General features: G+C 70.1%; 1 protein-coding gene across 2 annotated transcripts; it reads left to right on the top strand.

Annotated features, from left to right (window-relative positions):
* The first annotated feature begins 607 nt into the window (after positions 1–607).
* CTBP1 (C-terminal binding protein 1) lies at positions 608–15,635 on the top strand. Of its 2 annotated transcripts, none has more exons than XM_070069529.1 (10): positions 608–833; positions 4,347–4,514; positions 5,519–5,673; positions 7,678–7,822; positions 7,967–8,173; positions 11,525–11,739; positions 12,551–12,681; positions 12,959–13,086; positions 13,707–13,824; positions 15,028–15,635. In XM_070069529.1, the coding sequence occupies exons 2-10, from the start codon at positions 4,508–4,510 to the stop codon at positions 15,212–15,214; spliced, it is 1,293 nt and encodes a 430-aa protein (XP_069925630.1). In that variant the 5' UTR covers positions 608–833; positions 4,347–4,507; the 3' UTR covers positions 15,215–15,635. The 2 variants fall into 2 exon arrangements, with proteins under 2 accessions (XP_069925630.1, XP_069925631.1); XM_070069530.1 differs by having other exon boundaries at positions 610–833; positions 15,031–15,635.
* Positions 15,636–23,846: the final 8,211 nt, after the last annotated feature.

The following is a 23,846-nucleotide window of genomic DNA, read 5'->3' as shown; positions in this document are numbered from 1 at the left end:
CGGTGCTTTCTCTGAACGGGGGAATCTTCCTTGGCTGGGCCACTCCCCAGCGGGCGACCCGGACCCAAGCCCTGAGTCCCGCCTGCCGGGCGCCCGCCTAACGGCTCTGCGGGGCTGTCCGAGGACGGGGTGGGCCCGAGCTCCAAGCTGCCCGCTGGGCCTCCCGGCCCGGTTCTCCCCGGGGTCCGGGGTCCGGGCGGCGGGCGCGGGCGGAGACGCCCACCCTGCGGGGCTCCTGGCGCGGCTCTCACACAGGGCCCGGGTGAGACGGCGTCCGAAAAAGAGCCGGACAGCACCGCGCGCGAAGGGCCCTGGGGCGTGCGGGACCGGACTGAGCCAGGCGCGGGGGAGGCCTCGGCCGGGCGGGCGCACACCTGGCCCGCCGCACCTGCCCGCCTGCTCCCCCGCACGGGGCTCGGAGCGCGGGGCCGCGCCGGCCGCTTCCCGGAGCGCCCCCGGCAGGCGCCGCACCTGCACCTGCAGCGCCCGCGCCGCGGGGCCCGACCCCGCGGAGGACGGCGGGCGGGGCCGCGCCGAGAGCCCGAGCCGCCCGCCCGCGCCGCGCGCTGCGCCGGCAACCAGCAGACCAACCGCGCAGGCCCCGCCCGCGCGCGCCGCCGCGTGTCCCCGCCCGCTCGGTCGGTCGGAGCGCGGCTCGCGGCGCGGCTCGCACGGCGGCGGCGGCGCAGGCGGCGGGCGGAGCAGCGGACGGCGCCGAGGCCGCCCCACGCGCCGGGCTCGCGGCGGCGGAGCGCGCGGGACTCGCGGGGCCCGCGGCCGCCCGCGCTTTTCAATGGGCAGCTCGCACTTGCTCAACAAGGGCCTCCCTCTCGGTAAGGCCGCGCGCGCTTCCGGCCGGGGCGGGGGCGGCGACGCGCGCGCGGGGCGGGCCGGGCGCGCGCCCGTGGGCGCCGGCTTTGTGTGCGAGTGCGCGTGCGCGCCGGCGGGCGGGGGGCGGGGGCCGCGCGCATGCGCGGGCTGCTGCGAGCGAGTGCGCGTGCGCGTGCGCCGCGCGGCCTGGCCCGCGCAGGTGACACAAAGGGGCCCGCGGGCCTCGGGGCGGCCCCGCAGCCCTGGCCGCCCCCGCCCCGGGCTCCTGGGCGTGGCGCTGCGGCCCCGGCCCCGCGAGCGCCCAGCGGGCTGCCCTGGGGCCCGAGGCCCGAGGCCCGGAAGTGAGCACGCAGGTCGTTCCCCGGGGCGGCGGGGAGCCCGAGGCCTCGCGGCGCCACCTTTGTGTCCGGCCCGGCGGGCGGGCTGCGGCCGGGGTCGCGGGGCCCGCTTCTGGCCCTCGTGATGAGCAACCCCGGTTAGGGCAAAAGGGGGCTCCCGGGGGGCCAGGCCCGGCCACAGTGGCCGCGTCCCGCCGCCGACCCGGCCTTTCCGGCCCCGAGGCCCCCACTCTGGGTCTGCGCGCGGACAGCGGAGGGCTCGAGTCCCCCGGGCTGCTGGCCCCCGGCCGGGGCTCCGGTTCCCGCGCTCTTCCCTGCCCTGCCCTGCACTTGGCCTGTGTGCCCAGTCCGGGACTGCGGGGTGGGGGCGGGTGGGGCGCTGCGCCTGCCTCTGCGGCCCTGCACACCGGCGGCTGCCCCCAGCCTGGGCTGGCTCTGCCGGGCCGGGGAGGGGACGGTGCTTGGTCTCCCCAGCGTCTCCTGACCCCACAAGCGCGCTCAGCAGGTGCCGGCCGGGCCTCTCTTCCCAGTGTTCTGTGTCCTGCCTCGGGGCACCCGGGACTGGGACTGTCCCATGGGCTCAGCCCCGGTTCTGGCCACATCCCGGGCAGTAGGGGCACCGCTGGCCCTGTCGGCCTCTGAGGCCGCACGGTGGACCTTGGTAGCCCGGGGTTTGGCCGTCTGGGCAGCGTCTTGGTGCCTGGTCAGCATGTCGTGGCTGGCGTCAGGGTCCTGTGCCGAGGGTTTGTCGCCTGCCCTTGGGTCTCTGGCCAGGAGCCTGCAGGTGGTGCCTGCCCCAAAACCCCTGTCCCCTTGGTCTGAGTGCCCGCGGCTCCGGCCTTCTTGTGCAGCCAGGCCTGGGGGTCTCAGCCCCCTCCGTGTGGGCTGCCAGGAAGCAGGGTGTCCACGGTGGGGAGGGTGAGGGCTCCCGCGGCGGGCACCCCACGGTGCAGGCTTCCTGCAAACCAGACCCCCTTGGCTGCTGGGCTGGGCTGGGGCGGCCAGAGCCCCGTGCACGTGCCTGGTGTGGGTGCTGGGCGGGGTGGGGGCCACCTGGCTGCTCCCTTGCCGGCTGTGGTATGGATGCCACAGGGGCCCCACTGTTCTCAGAGCCAGGTTTCCTGTGGGGTCCACTCGTCCCCCAGGAGGGCAAGCAGGGGCTGCCCTAGGCCCTCCACCCCAGAGTGGAGCCTGTGCGGCCTTCAGGACACGCGTGTGGTGAGCGGGCCCATAGCTCCCTGGGGGGTGGACCATGGTGGCAGATCTGCACCTCCCGTGGGACCCTCTGCCTGGGGTGGGTCCCCCTGGCCCCTCGTGCCTGCTGCCCACGGGCTCAGTTCCCACCCGGCAGCGGGTGGCTGCATGTCCCCTGCCAACACTGTGTGCAGGCCTGGTGGACGCTGGGGTGGCCGTCGCAGGCTCTTCCGTGTGTTGAGCGGGAGCCAGGCCCCAGAGAGCCGTGAGGGGCAGCAGGGGGTGCCCTTGTGGGGCAGGAGTGGGGCTGGCCGCACTGGGCTTTGTGTTCAGGGTGTGGGGGTTGTCTTTTTTTTGAGATTTATTTATCTGAAAGGCGGAGTTACAGAAGAGAGAGGTTGAGGGAGGCAGAGAGAGAGAGGTCTTCCATCTGCTGGTTCACTCCCCAGTTGGCCGCAATGGCCGGAGCTGCATGGATCTGGAGCCAGGAGCTTCCTCCGGGTCTCCCACATGAGCGCAGGGGCCCAAGCACTTGGGCATCTTCCACTGCTTTCCCAGGCCACAGCAGGGAGCTGGATGGGAAGTGGAGCAGCCGGGACTTGAACCGGCGTCCATATGGGATGCCGGCACTGCAGGCAGCAGCCTCACCTGGCGTGGGGGTTCTTAATCGGGCTGCGGTGAACCCCAGTTGCTGTGAGGCGGGGAGGGTGTGGTGGGCGTCAGGTCTGAGATGTCTCGGAGCTCACAGGCAGGGATGCGGCAGGGGTCACTGGTGGCTGACCTGCGCCAGCGTGGTGCCGGCCGGGACCCCGTGTCCCTGTGCCTGTGGGACCCCTGAGCTGCCCTGGCGCTGTCCATCCGGGGCAGTTTGACCACTGAATCCGTGTTGCTGCTGCTGCGGGGACCAGGCTGTGCGGGCGGGAGTGGACTCGTCCCCCCGGGCCAGCTTGGCCTAAAGTCCCTGCGAGTACGAGCTCCCCCCGCAGCCCCGCCGTCCCCGCAGCGCCGACTGCCTCGGGAGTGGCATGGCACGGCCCGAGGCCAGCCGCTCAGGTGCCCGTGGCTGGGGGCGCTGGTTGGTCGGGCAGGCTGTTGCGGCCATGGGCGTGTGCAGGGCTGTGGTGCTGTGGGCGAGGCCGGGGCCCTGCTCTCCGGGGCTTCTGAGCCGGCAGGTGCCCGCCCGCGGCACAGCCTGGCAGCTGGCACTTGCCAGGTGGTGGCTGCTGCCTGCCTTCTTGAATAAGCTTTCGGCAGACCTCAGACGAGTAGGGAGTGAGAGAGGTGGGGGCAGGCTGGACCCGAGGCTGTGGCTTGATGGGCCCTGTTCCCCGGGTGGGTGGGCACTACCGGCCCAGCCCTTGTCCCCAGATACCCTTGAGGCCAGGCCCTGGTGAGCTCACCTTGCCAGCCGCTCCAGCCAGGCACGGCACCCCGGGTCTGTCAGGTAGAGCAAGATGGTGGCCGTCAGGTGCTTGGCCCAGGGCGCAGGGCCCAGCGCAGGAAGGGCGGGGGCGGCCAGGGGCAGGCCTGGGGAGCCGGGGCTGTACTCCTGTGGACCCCAGGCTGCTGTCCGAGGGTGGCCTGCAGCCGAGTTCTGGGCAGCTGTATCCTGGAGTCCACCTGCTGCCCCCGGCCAGCACCACTGGCCATCAGCTTGTTCAAAAGGCTCGTTTTATCCGAAAGGCAGACAGAGAGAGCCCCGTACACTGGGCTCTCCCCAGACGGCCACGCCAGGCAGCACTGGGCCAGGCTGCAGCCAGGAGCCACACCGGGGTCTCTGGCGTGGGGGCCGCAGCCAGGTCCTGGGCGGGCTCCCGGGGTGGCTGCAGTTCCGGGCGAGCCCTCGTGGCGTCCGCGGCGGGCGCCCTCAGCCGGTGGCAGGCCCTGAGTTCCAGGTAGGTTCAGCCTGCGCTCGCCTGGGGTCCCCGAGCCTGCTGCCGGCCTCCGTGGCGTCGTAACTCGTCTCTTTTTTCTGGTTTTTAGTAAGACTTGGAGCCTGAGCCGACGCAGGCCTCGGTGGGTGCCGTGGATCGGAAGCCGGGCGCTGTGCTCGGAGCCTGCCATGCGGCTCCGCGCCCGGATTCTGAAGACAGAGCTTTGAACAGGCGAATTCATGGTCGTGGAGACCCCGCCCGTGGCGAGGGATGGCAGGTGGGTCGGGGCCCCCGGAGCTGTGGGGGAGGGCGGGGCTCTGCCGGGACGTGGGTGAGGCCGGGCAGGTCCCTGGGGCCACGTGGGGCTCGAGGTGGGGCTCGAGGCTGGCACGGGGACGTGGCAGAGAGGCCGCGTGGTCAGCTGGTGGTTTCAGGACGGCCTGGGGCTGGGCGTCCACCGGAGGGCCGCCGCCCCCCGCTGCCGTGTGCACCCCGCGCCCTCCCATCACGTCGGGAAGCGGTGTGAGGACTGCGAGGGGCCTTAGCTGGGGGTGGGCACTCGAGGGACGTTCCGTGGGAGAGCAGCCCCTTCCCGGGGCCCGGCTGGGCCTGCGCACCTGCACCAGGAGCCCTCGGGTCGGCATGCGCCGTGCCCCCGCCCTGGCCCCCCCGAGGATCCTGGGAGTCCTCCGCTGTGGCTGCCTCTCCATCCTCCCCTGCGCCCCCTCCCTGAAACGCGGCCTGTGGGGTGGACGGCTCAGTGCCACCCGTCTGCGGGCGCCTCTGCTCCAGTGCCTGGGTCGGGCGCTGGGTCCCTCGCCGCGGCCCCCCATCACACCCCAGAAGCCCTGGTTTCTCTCCCAGCCGCAGAGGTTTCTCGGTGCCGCGATGCCAACCTGGTGCCAGTCACTCCTCCTGGGAGGGTGGGGGCCCCGTGCGCACCTGAGCCCCCTTCTGTGTGGCGCCGCCTTGAGGGAGGGGACGTCCACTCGGGGAGGGGCTCCCAGCAGGGGTTTTCCTGGCGCCCGTCACGTTCACGTCTGCACGCCACGTGTCAATCAGGCTGCCCCTGCCGCCAGGACAGAGGCCCCTCCCACTGGAGGCCGCTCTCACCTGCCCGGGGGTCTCGGGGACCTGCGCCTGGTGGTGGTTCTCGGCCCGTGTCTACTGGGGTGCCCGTGCGCTGTGGCGAGCTCCAGTTTCCTGAGAAGACCGACGTGATGGGCAGAGGGGCGGCCCCCGCCCTGGCCGTGGAGCTGAGTGCCCGCTCCTGTCTTGCAGGCGTCCGACCTCCGATCATGAACGGGCCCATGCACCCCCGGCCCCTAGTGGCCCTGCTCGACGGCCGGGACTGCACCGTGGAGATGCCCATCCTGAAAGACGTGGCCACCGTGGCCTTCTGTGACGCGCAGTCCACGCAGGAGATCCACGAGAAGGTACCTGTGCGCCCGGGCGAGGCGGGCTGGGGCGAGGCTCCCTGCGGGGCATCGGAGGAGGTGGGGCTTGGGAGGCCGAAGGCTGGAGCGGCCTCCTGGCTGGACGCCCGCAGGCAGTGCCACCGCGGGGCCCTCAGCTGCCGTAGTTCACGGGATGGACACGACCCGCTCTCTGGTGCCCCCCAGCGGTCACAGCAGCTCCTGCAGTTTGCTAAAGATCCAGGCCCTGTGAGAGACCCGAGCGTGGCCTCTGGGGCCTGGGCAGGGACGAGCTGGTCGCGAGCCCAGGCCCCGGGGCCGCACCTCAGAGGGCCTTCAGCGTTCCGCACGTGTGAGGGCCGCCCTGGGGGCACCGGACCGATCCAGGTGGTGGGCCAGGCCCCCAGGCGCCTCCCAGCCCCACCTGGGTCCCTCCGGCAGCTGTGAGCAGGACCAGGCCGGCACCAGGTCCTCGACACCATGGCAGCACCGTGGGCCGCGGGGGCAGGGAGATCTCAGACCACGGGAGGGGCCCAGGTGCCCTGGGCAGGACGCGGGGCCTGGCCACTCCCTCCCTGCACTCTCCCCGCGGCTCAAGCTCAGGGTAGGAAGGCTGCCGCTGTGTGTGCACGCATGTGTGACGTGTGCACGTGACACGTGCAGCGTGTGCAGTGTGCGTGACGTGGGGTATGTGCAGCGTGTGGCATGTGGCGTGTGTGTATGTGTTACGTGTGACGTGTGCAGCGTGTGGCATGTGGCGTGTGTGTATGTGTTACGTGTGACGTGTGCAGCGTGTGGCATGTGGCGTGTGTGTATGTGTTACGTGTGACGTGTGCAGCGTGTGGCATGTGGCGTGTGTGTATGTGTTACGTGTGACGTGTGCAGCGTGTGGCATGTGGCGTGTGTGTATGTGTTACGTGTGACGTGTGCAGCGTGTGGCATGTGGCGTGTGTGTATGTGTTACGTGTGACGTGTGCAGCGTGTGGCACGTGGCGTGTGTGTATGTGTTACGTGTGACGTGTGCAGCGTGTGGCATGTGGCGTGTGTGTATGTGTTACGTGTGACGTGTGCAGCGTGTGGCACGTGGCGTGTGTGTATGTGTTACGTGTGCAGCGTGTGGCACGTGGCGTGTGTGTATGTGTTACGTGTGACGTGTGCAGCGTGTGGCATGTGGCGTGTGTGTATGTGTTACGTGTGACGTGTGCAGCGTGTGGCATGTGACGTGTGTGTATGTGTTACGTGTGACGTGTGCAGCGTGTGGCATGTGGCGTGTGTGTATGTGTTACGTGTGACGTGTGCAGCGTGTGGCATGTGGCGTGTGTGTATGTGTTACGTGTGACGTGTGCAGCGTGTGGCACGTGGCGTGTGTGTATGTGTTACGTGTGCAGCGTGTGGCACGTGGCGTGTGTGTATGTGTTACGTGTGACGTGTGCAGCGTGTGGCATGTGGCGTGTGTGTGTTACGTGTGACATGTGCAGCGTGTGGGATGTGTGTGCCGCATGTGGGGTGTGTGTAGGGTGTGGGACGTGCGCCCCCACCAGGCCGCAGCCTGTGCTCCCGCGGCCGTGTCCACCCCGGCCGAGCACGGGGCGATGGCCTGCACAGCTGAGGCCGGGCCACCCTGCCAGCTGGGTCGTGGGAATGGAGCCTTGTCAGGGCCCCGGCTGTGCCCAGGGTCAGCGTGTGCGCCCTGGACTCCCGTGTCACGTCCCAGGACCACGCGCGTGCTGTGGGCCGTGGGGACAGCGTTTCTGGGTGGGTTTGTCACTGGGGACTCGTGTGTGTTTCAGGGCTCACCCCTGCTGGGGGTCACGGCCAGTGGCCCCGTTCCTGCTCCACTGCTGTCTGGGCTCAGGCTTGGGCCACGGCTCCTCAGAGCCCCCCTTTGCCGTGGCTGTGGCCCCCCACGGTGCTCAGGGCTGGGGGCCCTGCTGTACCCCACGCTCTGCCCCCCGCCACAGGTGCTGACGAGGCCGTGGGCGCCCTCGTGTACCCCACGCTCTGTCCCCTTCCCCTCCCCCACAGGTGCTGAACGAGGCCGTGGGCGCCCTCATGTACCACACCATCACGCTGACCAGGGAGGACCTGGAGAAGTTCAAGGCCCTGCGCGTCATCGTCCGCATTGGCAGCGGCTTCGACAACATCGACATCAAGTCAGCCGGGGACTTGGGTAGGTGCCCGTCCCTGCCGCCCAGGCCCCGCCCCGCGTGGGGCTCCCACAGGAGTCCGCAGCCTGGGGCTGGGCTGACTGCCGTGTGGCCCCCGAGTCAGTCCCACGCCTGTCACGGGCCAGGCTGACCCTGTGTCCCCACAGGCATCGCCGTGTGCAACGTGCCCGCCGCGGCCGTGGAGGAGACGGCGGACTCCACCATGTGCCACGTCCTCAATCTGTACCGGCGCACGACGTGGCTGCACCAGGCGCTGCGGGAGGGCACGCGGGTGCAGAGCGTGGAGCAGATCCGGGAGGTGGCCTCGGGGGCCGCGAGGATCCGCGGGGAGACCCTGGGCATCATCGGACTGGGTGCGTGGCCGCTGGCTCGGCAAAGGATGGGGGGCAGCCCGGGGGGGCGCCGTGGGCATCACACACGCACATACACAGACGTCACGCAGATGTCAGCAGCCGTCACGGGTGTCACACACACAACATGGACGTCACACACAGGTGTCAGCAGCTATCACATCACATACACACATGGATGTCACACTCATGTCAACAGTTCTAACGGGCATCACGTGACACGGGCACAAGAACATCACAGGAATGTCACGTGCGTCACACAAATGACAGGCACACGTGGGTATCACATGGGTGTCATGACACAGGGACATGGGTGTCCCATGAACATCAAGGCATCACACGGGTATCATATGCAGACGAGATGGCCATATGTGGGCATCACATGGGTATCACAGGCATGATATACCTGGGCACCACGCCTGTGTCACAGGCATCACGTGGGTGTCATGGGCACACACGTGGCTGATACGAGCACAGGGACACGGCTATCGGGCACACAGGCCTGAGAGTTGTCACACGTGGGGAACACGTGGGCGTTGCATGGGCACAGGCACCAGATGTGCAGCCAGGTGGGTGCTGCCATCAGGTGAGGGTGCCCAGAGCCTGTGCCCCTGGGGGTGGTCTCTGTCCCGTCCGCTTCCTTGTCACGTGTGGGCGCCAGGCCCCAGCATGGCCTAGAGAGGCACACGTGTGAGTCTGGGTGGCCCCGGAAGTGTCGTGCAGGGAGCCGGGGCTGGGAGAGGGGGTCCCGTGTGAGCCCCAGAAGCCGTCTCGCGGGGCCTCAGGCCTTTCTCTGGAAGGCGCTGGCCCTGGCTGTGGCCCCAAGCCTGGTTCTCGGCCGGGCATTGCGCTGACCAGGGGTACGGGCTGTATTGCCTGGGGGTGGGTGGGTGCTGTGGCTGTCCGGGCCTGCCCCTACTGGCGGCGTCCTCCGGGTCCCTGGCACACGCGATTTGCAGAACGGGCAGAAGCTGGGCTGTGGGAGGTTTGCTGTGGACACACGGCCTGTGGCACGGGCAGCTGTGGCCTGCGGGGCTCCTGCCGTGGTCTCGGCATCTGGGGTGCCCTGCTCTGGCGGCCAGTGTCCAGTGTGGCCTGAGCCTGTGGCCCTCGGTGTGGTTCTCCTGAGCCTGGGGCCTTCTGGGAGCCGAGGGCTGAGGTTCTGTGTCCGGGGACGCCCCCGAGTGCCGCAGCCCCACTGGGCAGACCTGAGCCCTGCCCACGCCCCTGTGTGTGCCCCTCTGTGGGTTCCACGGGTGACCCATGTGATGGCCACTGCTGGCCAAGTGGAGCAGCTGTCTCCCTGCTGCTGCTGGCACGGGGCACCTCTGCACCCCATGCGGGTCTGAGGTGGGGTCGTGACCTCGGCACCCTGTGTGTTCCCCAGTCGGGCAGCGGCTTCAGGTGTCACTCAGGACCTCCTGCTGGTGAAGGGGACCCCACTGCGTGACTGCACCCCTGTGTGTGTGTGTGTGTGTGTGTGTGTGTGTGTGTGTGAGGGAGAGACAGGCAGAGTGAGAGTGACAGAGACAGAGCGAGCGTGACCGAGACAGTGACAGACACAGACGGGAGAGTGACAGAGCAAGCCCCATCTGCCGTTCACCCCCCAGATGCCCGCACAGCAGGGGCTTGGCTGGAGCCAGGACCAGCAGCTCCGTCCAGGCCCTGTAGGTGAAGGGCTCAGCGCTGGGGCCCTCTCCTGCCCCCACCCCCGCCCCCGCCCCCAGCACTGGCAGTGCCCTGCGCCCCGCCCCACCGGTCCTTTACCCATAGCTGCAGAGAAAGTTCTAGAACCATGGCTGGGGCTTCACGGGGGAGGCCTCTCCTGGCCGTGCCGTGTGCACTTTTCCAAATGTCTGAGACCCCACCCCTGCCCTGCTGTGGGGGCCCCAGGATTTCTTTCTTTCTTTCTTTTTTTTTTTTTTTTTTTTTAAGTTTTATGTATTTATTTGAAAGTCAGAGTTACACAGAGAGAGGAGAGGCAGAGAGAGAGAGAGAGGTCTTCCATCCGCTGGTTCACTCCCCAGATGACCTCAACAGCCGGAGCTGTGCCGATTCAAAGCTAGGAGCCAGGAGCTTCTTCCGGGTCTCCCACGTGGGTGCAGGGGCCCAAGGACTTGAGCCACCTTCCACTGCTTTCCCAGGCCATGGTAGGAGCTGGGTTGGAAGTGGAGCAGCCGGGACTGGAACCGGCGCCCATATGGAATGCCGGCCCTGCAGGCGGCAGTTTTACCCGCTCTGCCACAGCGCCAGCCCCCTGGGTATTTGTTACCATGCCCCAGACCCCTCAGCGGCTCCTGGGACCCTGGCCCACGTTTTGTGAGTTGGGGTCTCCACCCCCGTGCAGACGGCCCCTGCTTGCAACTCATCCTGGAGGTTGCTGCACCTGTGTGTCTGTGAGAGACGTGGGTTCCGGAACGCTCCTGCTCTGGGTGGCGCCTGTCCTGTCTGTTTTCTAGAATGTTCTCTACTATGCCTGCTCTTCCTGTGACCAGGACGTCGCCCGCCTCTCTGTGTCCTCTCGTTCCTCACGGGGGACCCTCCCAGGAGTCCCGTCCACACCCAAGGCGGTCCCCTGGCCGGCAGCCGGGCTAGGGCCCAAGCCGCCTGATGGCTTCCCTTCCGTCCGAGGCGTTGCTGGCCCGTGATCTGCATGGAGCGTGTTCTGAGCTTTGTGCCCTGGCCTCCGTCCCTCCAAGAGGGTGGCATGCGCCCACACCCTAGCCCTGCCCCGCTCGTCCCGTGTTGGGGCAGCTTCCCCTCCCGCCCGGGCTCCTGGAGCCCAGCCCGTGTCGTCCCTGGCAGCACAGCAGGCACGCGAGGAGCCAGCCTCCGCCCTGACCGCAGCCCAGCGCTCGGCTGCTCGCGTGGTGGGGCTGGGCAGCAGGTGGGTCCTGGCGGGGCCACAGCCGGCACCGGGGCTGGGGAAGCGCACCTGCCCGCCCTGCACCGCTTCTCAGGGCCAAGCTCAGAGCAGCGGCTCCCAGGTTGCCGTCTCCCCTGGTGGCGGCCGGAATTCAGATCCAGAGACACCGCTGAGCTGGACTTGAAGCCGGACCAGAGGTGTGGCCACGGTGCATGTGTGCACAGCATTGTGTGTGGTTCCAGGCATCTCGTGTCACCCCTGCAGAGGGGACAGAGCTGGCTGTGGGGCTGACTCTGGCCACAAGGACGTGGGGCTCATGGGGTGCAGACACGGGGCTCGCGGTGGTCATGCGGCACCCACCACGGTGTTCACGCGGTGTTCACGCGGCACCTGTCTCCGTGGCCATGTGACACGGCTCACACGGTGGTCGTGTTCTGGTCTCATGGTGACCACGTGGCATGTGTCTCATGTGGGGTCTCCACCCGCAGGCCGTGTGGGGCAGGCGGTGGCGCTGCGGGCCAAGGCGTTCGGCTTCAGCGTGCTGTTCTACGACCCGTACCTGCCGGACGGCGTGGAGCGGGCGCTGGGGCTGCAGCGCGTGGGCACCCTGCAGGACCTGCTGTTCCACAGCGACTGCGTGACCCTGCACTGCGGCCTCAACGAGCACAACCACCACCTCATCAACGACTTCACCGTGAAGCAGGTGCCGCCGGGCCTGTACACTGTCCACGGGGCGGCCCTGTCCCCTGTCCATGGGGCCTGTCCACTGTCCATGGGGGCCTGTGCGTGGGGCGGCCCTGTCCACTGTCCACGGGGCCTGTCCACTGTCCACGGGGCTGCCCTGTGCACGGGGCCTGTGCACGGGGCTGCCCTGTCCACGGGGGTCTCTGCCTGTGGCCCTGTCCATGGGGCCTGTGCACGGGGTGGCCCTGTCCACGGGGTCTGTCCATGGGGCCTGTCCACGGGGCCTGTGCACGGGACTGCCCTGTCCACAGGGGCCTCTGCCTGTGGCCCTGTCCATGGGGCGGTCCTGCGGGGGCAGCCAGGTGGCCTCCTGCAGCTCCAGGCCTTTGATGGTCACTTGTTTGCTTGCTGCAGGGGGTGGGGGTGCACACGGGTCCACACGTATGGTGGAAGGGGCCTGCCACACCCTCTCTCCCATGGTCAAAGGGTGGGGGGGTGGTTGGAGCTGTGACAGGGAAGTGGCACAGGCAGTGGCACTGGGACCCAGGGCCAGGAGGACCTCGGGGTGAGGGGGGGCAGTCAGACGCTGACCGCAAGACGGGGCAGCCGGCTCCAGGGCCGTCTGTGAAGGCAAGAACGGCCCTGCCCTGGCACGGAGCTCCACACAGCCCACCCTGGCCGGGTCTGGCTGCCGGCCGGGGCCTCGCGGTGCTGAACTCCCTCCCCAGGGGGCGCTGCAGCCGCGGCTGGGCGGGCCGGGGCCGGGGCCGGGCCTCTTCCCCAGTGGCCCGGGGCGCTGCCTGGTGCCAGCCTCCCTGTCCATCCCCCAGATGCGGCAGGGGGCCTTCCTGGTGAACACGGCGCGAGGCGGCCTGGTGGACGAGAAGGCCTTGGCCCAGGCCCTCAAGGAGGGCCGGATCCGCGGCGCGGCGCTGGACGTGCACGAGTCGGAGCCCTTCAGGTGCGGGCTGCCCGGCGTCGGGGCTCTGTCTGCGTGGGTGGGCACGCGAGCCTGTGGCTGCAGGCCAGGGGCCTCTTGCTGGTCAGTGCCCTTGAGTGGCATCTGGCCTGGCCTCAGGCAGTCCCGCCGTGCTTGGTTCGGGCCCGGCCTTGGCCTTCACCGGGCTGACCTTCCTGGCTCTCGCTGGCCTGGGTGCTTGTGGCAGGACCTGAGCTCACTGGGGGCAGTGTCCTGGCCGCGGGGCTGGGCTGCGCTGACCAGTCCTTTGCCACCCCAGCTTTAGCCAAGGCCCCCTGAAAGACGCACCCAACCTCATCTGCACCCCGCACGCCGCATGGTACAGCGAGCAGGCGTCCATCGAGATGCGGGAGGAAGCGGCCCGCGAGATCCGCCGCGCCATCACAGGTGGGCGCCTCTGCCCCGTGGTCCTCACGCCTGGGGGAGGGGGAGGGGAGGGCGCCTCTGCCCTGTGGTCCCCACGCCCGGGGGAGGGGGAGGGGAGGGCGCCTCTGCCCCGTGGTCCCCACGCCCGGGGGAGGGGGAGGGGAGGGCGCCTCTGCCCCGTGGTCCCCACGCCCGGGGGAGGGGGAGGGGAGGGCGCCTCTGCCCCGTGGTCCCCACGCCCGGGGGAGGGGGAGGGGAGGGCGCCTCTGCCCCGTGGTCCCCACGCCCGGGGGAGGGGGAGGGGAGGACGCCTCTGCCCCGTGGTCCTCATGCCTGGGGGGGGCGCCTCTGCCCCGTGGTCCCCACGCCCGGGGGAGGGGGAGGGGAGGGCGCCTCTGCCCCGTGGTCCTCACGCCTGGGGGAGGGGGAGGGGAGGGCGCCTCTGCCCCGTGGTCCTCACGTCCAGGGGAGGGGGAGGGGGGGTGCCTCTGCCCCATGGTCCCTGCACCAGGGCTGGGGGAGCCCCTGGCGGGGGGAGGGCGCCTCTGCCCCGTGGCCTCCATGCCCGGGGGAGGGGGAGGGCCACGTGTGGCAGGCCTGTTTCTGAGCTGGTACCGTGGCCCCTGGCTGCTGTGTGCCAGGCCGGATCCCAGACAGCCTGAAGAACTGTGTCAACAAGGACCACCTGACAGCTGCCACTCACTGGGCCAGCATGGACCCCGCCGTGGTGCACCCCGAGCTCAACGGGGCTGCGTACAGGTGAGCAGGCGCCTCCAGGGCGCTGGGGGTCCCAGGCAGGCGCCAGGTGGCTGGGGTCTGGGGCAAGGCCCGTGCAGTGGGGATCTGTTCCCCTGAGTGGCCCGTGGGAGCCCGGGCCTCCTGGATGGACGTCAGGACAGGGCGGGCTTAGGCCTGGGGGGCACGCGGGAGCGAGGACTGAGCAGGGGTCTGGGGTGCAGCGAGGACCTCATGGCTGAGTCACTGGGCAGGACTCCGTGCCCCTGCTCTGAGGAAGCCCCCACGGTGGGGGGTCTCCTGGGGAGAGCCCCTCCTCACCCCACATCCGTGCTGCAGCCTCAGTAAGCCTGCGGGGGCAGGTGGGGTGGGGCTGTGAGGGGGCGTGGCTTCCAGGGTGGGGTGGGTGTGGCTGCCAGGGTGAGTGGGGCTGTGAGGGTGGGCGGGGTGTGGCTGTGGGGGTGGCTGTGAGGGCGGGCGGGGTGGGGCTGTGAGGGGGCGTGGCTGCGAGGGCCGGGGGGGGGGTGGGGCTGTGGGGGCGTGGCTTCCAGGGTGGGGTGGGTGTGGCTGCCAGGGTGAGTGGGGCTGTGAGGGGGCGTGGCTGTGAGGGTGGGCGGGGTGTGGCTGTGGGGGTGGCTTCCAGGGCAGGCGGGGTGGGTGGGGCTGTGGGGGTGTGGCTTCCAGGGTGGGCGGGGTGTGGCTGTGGGGGTGGCTGTGAGGGCGGGCGGGGTGGGGCTGTGGGGGTGGCTGTGAGGGCGGGCGGGGTGGGGCTGTGGGGGTGGCTGAGGGCGGGCGGGGTGGGGCTGTGGGGGTGGCTGCAGGGATGGGGTGGGTGGGGCTGTGGGGGTGGCTGCAGGGATGGGGTGGGTGGGGCTGTGGGGGTGGCTGCGAGGGCGGGCGGGGTGGGGCTGTGGGGGTGGCTGCAAGGGCGGGTGGGGTGGGGCTGTGGGGGTGGCTGCAGGGATGGGGTGGGTGGGGCTGTGGGGGTGGCTGCAGGGATGGGGTGGGTGGGGCTGTGGGGGTGGCTGCAGGGATGGGGTGGGTGGGGCTGTGGGGGTGGCTGCAGGGATGGGGTGGGGTGTTGAAGGGGTGTGGTTGCGATGGTGGATGTGAGGGGCCTGTGGGGGCGTGGCTGCGAGGGCAGGCGGGGCTGAGGGCAGGGTGTGGGCGTGGCCTGGCTCTGGGCACCCCACAGGTGGCACCTGACGGCCGACTCTCCTCTCCCAGCAGGTACCCCCCAGGCGTGGTGGGCGTGGCCCCCACCGGCATCCCAGCTGCGGTGGAGGGCATCGTTCCCAGCGCCATGTCCCTGTCCCATGGCCTGCCGCCTGTGGCCCACCCGCCGCACGCCCCCTCCCCCGGCCAAACTGTCAAGCCCGAGGCGGACCGAGACCACTCGAGCGAGCAGTTGTAGCGGGGGAGCCCGGCCGCGGGGCGGGCGGCGCTGGCCTCCCGCTGCCCCCGCCGCCCGCGCCCCGCGCCCGCCCCGCAGAAGTTAGTTGTTCACGCTCCCATGGGTGTCTTGTCTGTGCGCAGTTCGTAGGACGTTAGCTGTCCACCAGGAGGCCCGGGGCCGCCCGGCGTCCCACGCTTCTCAGGAGGAACGACCTGTGCGTTTCCCACTGCTTGTCTTAGAGTGAGTTAGAGACCAGCGGAGCTGTCCCTCGTCCTGGCATGCCCCCGCCCCGAATGCAGCCGCCCGCGACGGCCGGGCGCGGCCAGGGCGCCCAGCCGTCCTGCTGATGTGGTAGCCTAGCCGTGTTTGGGTTCAAATCATGTCTGTGACTGTAAGCGTTTGTATGAATTATTTTAAAGAAATAAAAATCCCAGGAAGAGCCGGCCCGCGTGGCGCCTGTTCTGTGCCGAGAGGCTTAGCTGTTGTCGGGGCAGAGAGCGGCTGGCCACGCCCCACGTGGCCGTGGGAGCGGAACCTGGAGCCTGGGGTCTCCCGCCTGGGTGCAGGGGTCCCCCAGCCAGGCTGTCACTGCTGCCTCAACCCTTGGCCCCGCCCCTGGGGTCGCTGGCCGCTCCCCTGGGGACAGTGGCCTTGTGGGTGGTGGCGGTGGTGGCCAGGCCGGGCCATCCACTCTGAGCACCATCTCAGTCCACCACACCCGCTCCCTCAGGCCGCCGGGGACACACGCGGGAGGCAGGCATGGCGGCGGCCTCACAGGTGGGAGCGGGAGGCGGTGGCCACGGCCACCGGTGTCTGCTGGGCACGGCCTCCTGTGGACGTCCTGTCAGTGCCTGCCACCAGGGGTCATGCTTGCTGCCCTCAGGCCCTGGGCCCCACCAGGCATGGCTCCTGCCCTGGCCCCTGCCCCTGCCCGTGCCTCCCCCTGCGCTGTACCTGCTGCCCCGTCCTCCCCACCCCCCTGCGGCTGTACCTGCTGCCCCGTCCTTCCCATCTCCCCCTGCGGCTACACCTGCTGCCCCGTCCTCCCCACCCCCCTGCCCTCCCCCTGCACCTGCTGCCCCATCCTCCCCGCCTCCTCCTGCTCTCCCCTGTGACGCACCTGCTGCCCCCTCCTCCCCTCCTGGCGTTGACCCCAGGCAACATGGGGCCGCCGCAGCCTGGCTCTGGGCAGGTGAGGGGTGGAGCTGGCCAAGAGGGGACGGGGCCCTCGCGGTCCCCCTGCCCCCTGCCCCCTGCCCAGCCGCCCTTAGCCACAGGCTGGTGGGATTCTTGCTTCTGTAGGTAAACCAGCGCCAGCACAGGGGACTCAGGGCCGGGCCGGCTGCTGCTGGCGCTCCCACGGTGGCCAAGGCCTCCCGCTCGGCACAGGGCCCTCTGGCCTCTTCTTGGCCTGGCTGCTGCCTTTGGCTTCGAGCTGTGGCCAGGCCACAAGCGGTGGCCCGGCCAGGGTGCAGCCCCAACCCTCTGAGCACCCACACTGCAGCGCTCCTGTGCTGCCCTGCCCCCGCCGCACAGCCAGCACCTGAGCCCTCCGAGGCCAAGCCGGACCCCCGGGCCCTGAGGCTGACGTGTCCCAGCCCGGGCCGGGGGTCCCTTCTCTCCGGCTGCAAAGGGTCCCAAGTGACCTGCCCAGCTGCCTCGGCAGAGGGCCCCGGCGTGATCAGTGGGTGGGAGCACCCTCATCCTCTGCTTGAGGGATTCTGGCAGATCGTGGCGGATCGTGGCAGATCGTGGCGGATCGTGGCGGATCGTGGTGGATCGTGACAGCTGGAAGCGGCTGGAGGCGGCAAGGCCCCGCTTCTGGGCTGTCCACATGCTCAGCACAGCCTTGCCGCCAAGTGGTCCACAGCTGCAGCCTGCGCTGGGTTCGTGGCCCAGCTCATGGTGGTGCCCAATGCGGGGGCTGCCCGCAGGCTGAAGCAGCCGTGTGGGCCGCGCTCGCGGGAGCCGGTCGGGGGTCAGCCGGGGCCCAGGCACAGAGGCTGGGGAGGGAAGGGCAGTCCTGGGCGGCGCTCAGGTGAGCAGCCGGGGCCTTTCCCTCCGGGCAGCTCGCTGCAGACTCCTGGGCCTGGGACTTGGCACCCACACTACGTCTTCCCAGAGCCCGAGCCTACCCCAACCAGGGAGCGGCAGGGTCAGGTCTGGTCCAAAGAAGGCTCCCTGCCCCCGCGAGGCCCCGCTCGTCACAGGCACATGCTGCCCTGGGCCCCACGTGGGGGTCCCGCCGCTGCTCTCCCTCACCCCCAGCCGTGGCCTCGGCCCCCTCCAGGGCTGCTGGGACCCAGCACCCATGTCTGGGAGGTCTGCAGCTGACACCATCGCGGCCATCTGGCTGACGCCTGGCCCCAGAGCGGGAGCAGGGAGGAGGGGTCATCCCTGGGAAGGGGGCACCGAGGCCAGGGGCCGTGGGGCCGTGGGGCCGTGGGGCCGTGGGGCCGTGGGGCCAGGCCCCCTCCTCCTGGGCAGGTGGCTCCAGCTGTTTGTGCTGATCTGGTCCAGCCCCTCCTGGTCTCTCGAAGCTTTGAGGCCGCCTGCCCGCCCGCCCATCCGCCCATCTGTCCGTCATGCCTCCTGCAGGGGCCCTCAGAGTTCACCCACTCACCAGCACACGGCCACAGCCCTGCCCAGACCCTCCCAGCTCCCCCTGCCCACATCCCCCAGGGCAGGACTGCTGGGGGTCCTGGCAGGGAGGGGGTTCCTACCCAGCCAGGCCAGCCCTGACTCCGCCCTGCCAAGGGGAGGGGGCATGCACCAGGGGCACCCAGGGGAGGGGCGGGGTCTTCACAGCCAGGTCAGTGTAGCTGAGGCGGGGGCCGGGGCCGCCGCACGTGGCCGTCACGCGTGCTGCTGACCCTGACACCCCCAGGCAGACCCAGCCCCGCACCCCTTCTGAACAGACCCCTGCTCTGTGCACCCCCTGAGTGCTGTTGTGGGGGAGGACTGAGCCCCGGGTGCAGGAAGTGGCTCAGGGCTGCTGGCCGAGCCGGGGCTGCCCAGCTGGGGCCTCTCCACCTCCCGCGGGCTCCTGGGTGCCTGTGAGGGGCGGGTGTTGACCAGATGGAAGCTGACAGCGCCGGGAGTGCGGGGGGGGGGGGTGGCTGCGGGGTGGGAGGAGCCCTGGGGGGCAGGCGGGGGGGGGAGGGCCAGGGCCGAGGGCCAGCGAGCTCCTGGGCCCGGGGCCAGCTTTCCAATAACACTGGCGAGTGTCTCAGCAAACGCAGAATCCTGGAAACCGCACAGGAAAAAGCCGCCCTGGGGCGCAGCCAGCTCTGCCGAGGCGGTTCTCGGGGCGCGCGGACGGCGGGGAGGCGGGAGCGGCCTCTGCAGGGGTGGACGTGGCGTGGGGCGGCCCTGGCCCTCACCTGCTGGGCCGTGACCGTGAGGTACCCACCCCCCCCCCACGGCCGGGGCTGCCCTCCCTCTGAGCCGCCCCCCGCTGGGCGTCCGGCCTGGGCACTCAACCACAGCCCCTGAGAGCGCGGAGACCCTGGCAGGGCCTGTCCTCACGAGCCTCGGGCAGCCGCAGGTCGCCTGCACCCCACAGCGCCCGTGCGGGCAGGGTGATGGACAGCAGTGCAGGGGCACTGTGTGAGCCGTGCTCGAGGCTGGGGCCTCGCGGCTGCAAGGCGGCCTTGGCTGCTGGCACACCCTTGGCGGACGAGGCTGAGGCCCCGGGGTCGCCTCCCTGGCCCCCGGCCCCCAGCCTCCATGGTCTCCTCCCTGGCCCCCGGCCCCAGGGGTCGCCTCCCTGGCCCCCGGCGCCCCAGCCTCCATGGTCTCCTCCCTGGCCCCAGCCCCAGGCCCCGGGGTCGCCTCCCTGGCCCCCGGCCCCCCAGCCTCCATGGTCTCCTCCCTGGCCCCCGGCCCCAGGCCCCGGGGTCGCCCCCCCACCAGTGGACGCCTGGGGGCTGTGGCTGTGCTTTTCCTGGGACGAGTGACACCACCTGGCCCTGCAGGTGGGACCAGACCTGCACAGGGCGAGTGGTGGCCCAGGCGTGGCTCTGGGCCAGGGGATGGGCTGTGGAGGCCTGGGCCAGCCCTGGGCGGGGCAGGGTTGCCCTGGCGGCCCCCGGGCAGCGTGGGGAAGACTCCAGGAGGGAGCTGCGTCATGGCCAAAACGAGAACCACATGCTGGGCCTGGCCGGCGCCCAGGCCCCACAGCCCGCAGCGTCCTCGCTGCCCCGGCTCCCAGCCTTCCCGGCACAGCTGCGGGTCCGTGGGGGTCCGGCCTGCGGGCGGTGCCAGGGGTTCAGGGCTGGGGAGGCTGGGGCCGGCTATCCCCAGATGTCCCCACGGGACCCCTGCTGGGCCAGGGGTAGGGCGTCTGGATTTGCAAAGCAGCCGGGAGCTGGCACCGGCATGAACACCAGATGACGGCGGCTCCCGTGCCACCCCGCCCTACCAGAGCCGCCCTCCCACAGTGGGCGGAGCCGGCCCCAGGTCCTGCAGCTCACGGACACCGACCGGGGTGTTGGCAACGCCCAAGACAGCTGTCAGGCCTCCCCGGCTCGGACTCTGAGTCCAGGTGCCCGGCACACGGCCTGCCCCTCGTACCTGGATGGACACGGCTGTCTCCCTCTAAGCCCATGTCCCTGCCAAGGGCCACACCTGGAGCCCTGCCCGGACAGCGTGGGGGAAGGGGCCCAGCGTGGGAGCAGCCACGGCTGTGGCCTTGATCAGGGCCAGGCCAGGCCCCACCTGGCCACGGGCCCCAGCCAAGGCCCAGCTCCGCCACGCTCCTGGCTCGGGAGGCTCAGAGACCTGTCAGCGACGCCGGGGCCGGGAGCCCTGCAGGAATCAGGCCCTGGGGTCAGTGTGCGTCTCGGCCCGCGGGAAGCTGAGCAGGTCCGCGGCAGCCTGGCCGCTCACGCCCCGGGGTGGACGCCGAGGGACGCGGGGCGGGCTCAGGCCGCGGGTGCCGTCGGGGTGGACACCGAGGGACGCGGGTGACCCCTTTGTGAAAAGCTGGGCCTGGGAGAGCCTTCTCCGGAGAGTCAGGAAGGCCGCTGCTGGCCGCTGGCCGCCCTCGAGGCCCACGGTGCCTGTCCCAGACGGAGGCTCAGACGGGGAGGCGGACATGCCCAGCCGTGTGGCACCCCTGCCGTGGGGACGGAGTCCCGGTCCACGCCACACCTGGGAGCTGGGGCCTGGCAAACAGCCGGCCAAGTGGCCAGCGGGGGGTCTGTGCCCCTCCTGGCTGCGTGACACTCAGTGCTGGCCAGCGAGACACGTTTTTTCTGGCGCCGGGGCTGGCAGCTCCAGGGTTGGGCCTGTCCTGTCCTTGGTGCCTTCTCCCTGCTGCACCCTCCGAGGTCAGAGGGCAGCGCACGGCCCGCCCAGCCCCCGTCCTATCCCCAAGCCTGTGGGGACGCTCTGGGCCCAGGCCTGGGGTCTCCGCCCACCGAACTCCGGGGCAGGCTTCCGGCCCCCACGCGATGGCCCGGCTGGCCAGGGCGCGGCTCTACCCACCACGCGGGAGCGTCCGTGTGGTGCCCGTGCTGCAGGTGCCTGCACGTGGAGTCCCCATCTGGACTTCAGAGGTGGTCACCACAGCCCAGGGGCCAGGGCGGACCCTGACATGGGACTGAGCACAGCAAGGACTCCCTCTGGGGCCTGGACAATCGTGGGGCTGGGGCTGCCCAAGACCCCTGGACTGCAGAGCACGTGTGACGCCAGGGCCACGGGGCAGGGGTGACGCCAGGAACACAGGGCACGTGTGACGCCAGGGCCACGGGGCACGTGTGACACCAGGGCCATGGGGCAGGGGTGACACCAGGAACACGGGGCACGCGTGGCCCAGGGACTGCAGAGCCCCCCGAGCAGCCAGCAGAGCGGAGCCCTGGGCTCATCCCGCGCCTGCGCTCGGGGCCGAGCAAGCAGCAGAGGTGGGCGCGTGGATCTTTCTGGAGTGTCAGTCCCCGATGGTTCTCCCTGTGGGGTGGGGACTCACCTGCTTCTCTGGCCCTCGGCTGCCTTTGGGGCAGGAGCACCCGACACTGCCTGCTGGCTGCCGGCTGTCAGCACCAAGGTCTGGCCTGTCGCTCACCCACGTGTGAACCTGTCACTCACCCACGTGTGAACCTGTCACTCACCTGTGTGTGAACCTGTCACTCACCTGTGTGTGAACCTGTCACTCCCCCATGTGTGAACCTGTCACTCACCTGTGTGTGGGCCTGTCACTCACCCGTGTGTGAACCTGTCACTCACCCGTGTGTGGGCCTGTCACTCACCTGTGTGTGAACCTGTCACTCACCCGTGTGTGAACCTGTCACTCACCCGTGTGTGGGCCTGTAGGTGAGTGAACCTGTCACTCACCCGTCTGAACCTGTCACTCCCCTGTTTGTGAACCTGTCACTCCCCTGTGTGTGAACTTGTCACTGCCCCGTGCATGGGCCTGTCACTCCCCCGGGTGTGAGCGTCTGACTGACGTGGAAACCACAGAGCAGTGACGGGCGCGGGGGCCCTTTGTGGGAGTGGAAGCTGCTCTGGCACTGACGCCATGGCCTCCCGGTGCTTGGGGGTCTCTCGGTGGAGCCGGCGAGCTCACCCCTCAGCGTGGGGCTCAGAGCCGGGCAACGCACAGACGGCAGCGGTGTGGCTAGGGCGGGGCCTCCTCCACACGGCTGTGAGGGGCTCTGTTGACCACAGGCCCGGGATGGCCCCGGCGAAACCCCTGCCAGGGCCGAGCAGCGCCCCGCGGGGAAGGGTCCCTGGCAGGAAGGCGCCAGGCCCAGCCCTGAGCCCAGTGGGTGCCTTGGGGTCCCCGGCTTGAGAGGGCGCTGGTTGTGGCAGGTGCAGTGGGCGGAGCTGGGAGGGACTTGGCCAGAGGACACAAGACAGGGCCCCGGGCAGGAGGCTCCCAAAGCCCCCGGGGCAGACCCCACAGGACACGGGAGGACTGGGGGCCCAGCCCAGAGCACAGGGAACTGGGGATCTGAACCATGCCTGGGGGCCTCGGGACGCCGGGGAGCGGTGTCCAGGGCTGGACACTGGTACATATCAATGGCCGGGGAGGGGCACCCAGGGCCCTGGCCCACAGGACAGACCCGGGCAGATGGGAGGGGGACAGGAAGGGGCGGGGCCTGGAGGAGCAGCTGCGGGGAGAGTCAGCGCGGCCTGATGGGGAGCAGCTGTGGCCAGGGCAGCCAGAGGAACGCATTCCCCACGCGCTGAGGTCATCCGGCAGATGGACGACGTCGCTGAGGGGGCAGCTCGGCACCGGCCAGCACGCAACCTCCTCCAGAAACCCCGGGCTTCCTCCGGCAGTGGCCGCGCGCCAGCCCCACGGCACAGGGTCCGCCCGGCTCAGCCCCACCCCTCCAGCGCCCCACCCCCACCCCTGCCCAGCTCCGTGCAGGTGTCCTCGGCTCGTCCCCGGCTGTCCTCGCCTGTGGCTTGAGAGCGGACGCTGGGGCTTATGGGTCAGTGCCGGGACGCCTGGGAAAAGGACCCCCAGCCAGCACAGGCTGCTGCCGTCTACGCGGGTCTATGGCAGGCGCTTCTCCTTCATCATCTTGTGGAAGTGGGGTCCGGCAGGGAGGGGGTGCTTGCTCTGCAGCCAGGGGCCCGGCAGGCACCCCGTCCCCCCGCACAGCTGCGTCCACGTCACCGCATTTCCTCCCGCTGCACCCCTGCCTCTCGGGGTCATGGGAAGGCTCCCCACCTCCCTCACGCAGGCGAGGCAGGTGCAGCAGCCGCCACTCACACAGCGTGGCCTCGGGGGCTGTGGCACCTGCCTCCTGGGAGCTGGACGTGGGCATTTTGGTGGCCTCACCTGGCCCTGTGGCTGGGACAAGGGGCCAGCCCGCCCGGGCCACCGGGGCCACCGGCCACGCCCCCGCCCCTCTCACAGCAGCCCCGTCTCCGCCTGACTAGCCGGCGGGCGGCGGGGCCGTGTTCCTTCCCGGTGCTGGTCACTGGGCGTCACTGGTCTTAGACCAGCATCCTGCCCCAGCAGCGGGGTCACGGGGCTTGCAGTCCTGTCACCAACAGTGTCCCCGCACTTCTCTGACGCTCGTGTCACTGACTTGATCTTAAGTGCAAGAAAAGCTGACGGTGATGACAGCATCGTGTGCATCGAGAGCCGTGTTCCCTGTAGCACGACATGCAGCTCCCACGCGTGTTCCCCATGGTCACGACATGCAGCTCCCACATGTGTTCCCCATGATCATCAGATGCAGCTCCCACACCTGTTCCCATGATCATCACAGGCAGCTCCCACGTGTGTTCCCCGTGATCATGGTACGCAGCTCACACACGTGTTCCCCATGATCAGGACATGCAGCTCACACGTGTGTTCCCCACGATCACATGCAGCTCCCACGCGTGTTCCCCATGATCAGGACATGCAGCTCCCACGCGTGTTCCCCATGGTCATCACATGCAGCTCGCACACGTGTTCCCCATGATCATCACACGCAGCCCCCACGTGTGTTCCCCATGATCGTGACACGCAGCTCCCATGTGTGTTCCCCATGATCATGGCATGCAGCTCCCACGCGTGTTCCCCATGATCATGGCATGCAGCTCCCACGCGTGTTCCCCATGATCATCACACGCAGCTCGCACACGTGTTCCCCATGATCATTACACGCAGCCCCCACGTGTGTTCCCCATGATCGTGACACGC

This window comes from Oryctolagus cuniculus, chromosome 2, assembly GCF_964237555.1.
Source record: "Oryctolagus cuniculus chromosome 2, mOryCun1.1, whole genome shotgun sequence".
In the NCBI taxonomy this organism is placed as follows: Eukaryota; Metazoa; Chordata; class Mammalia; order Lagomorpha; family Leporidae; genus Oryctolagus; species Oryctolagus cuniculus.
The sequence above is the reverse complement of the archived record's forward strand: the minus strand, read 5'-3'. Positions and strand labels throughout refer to the sequence as shown.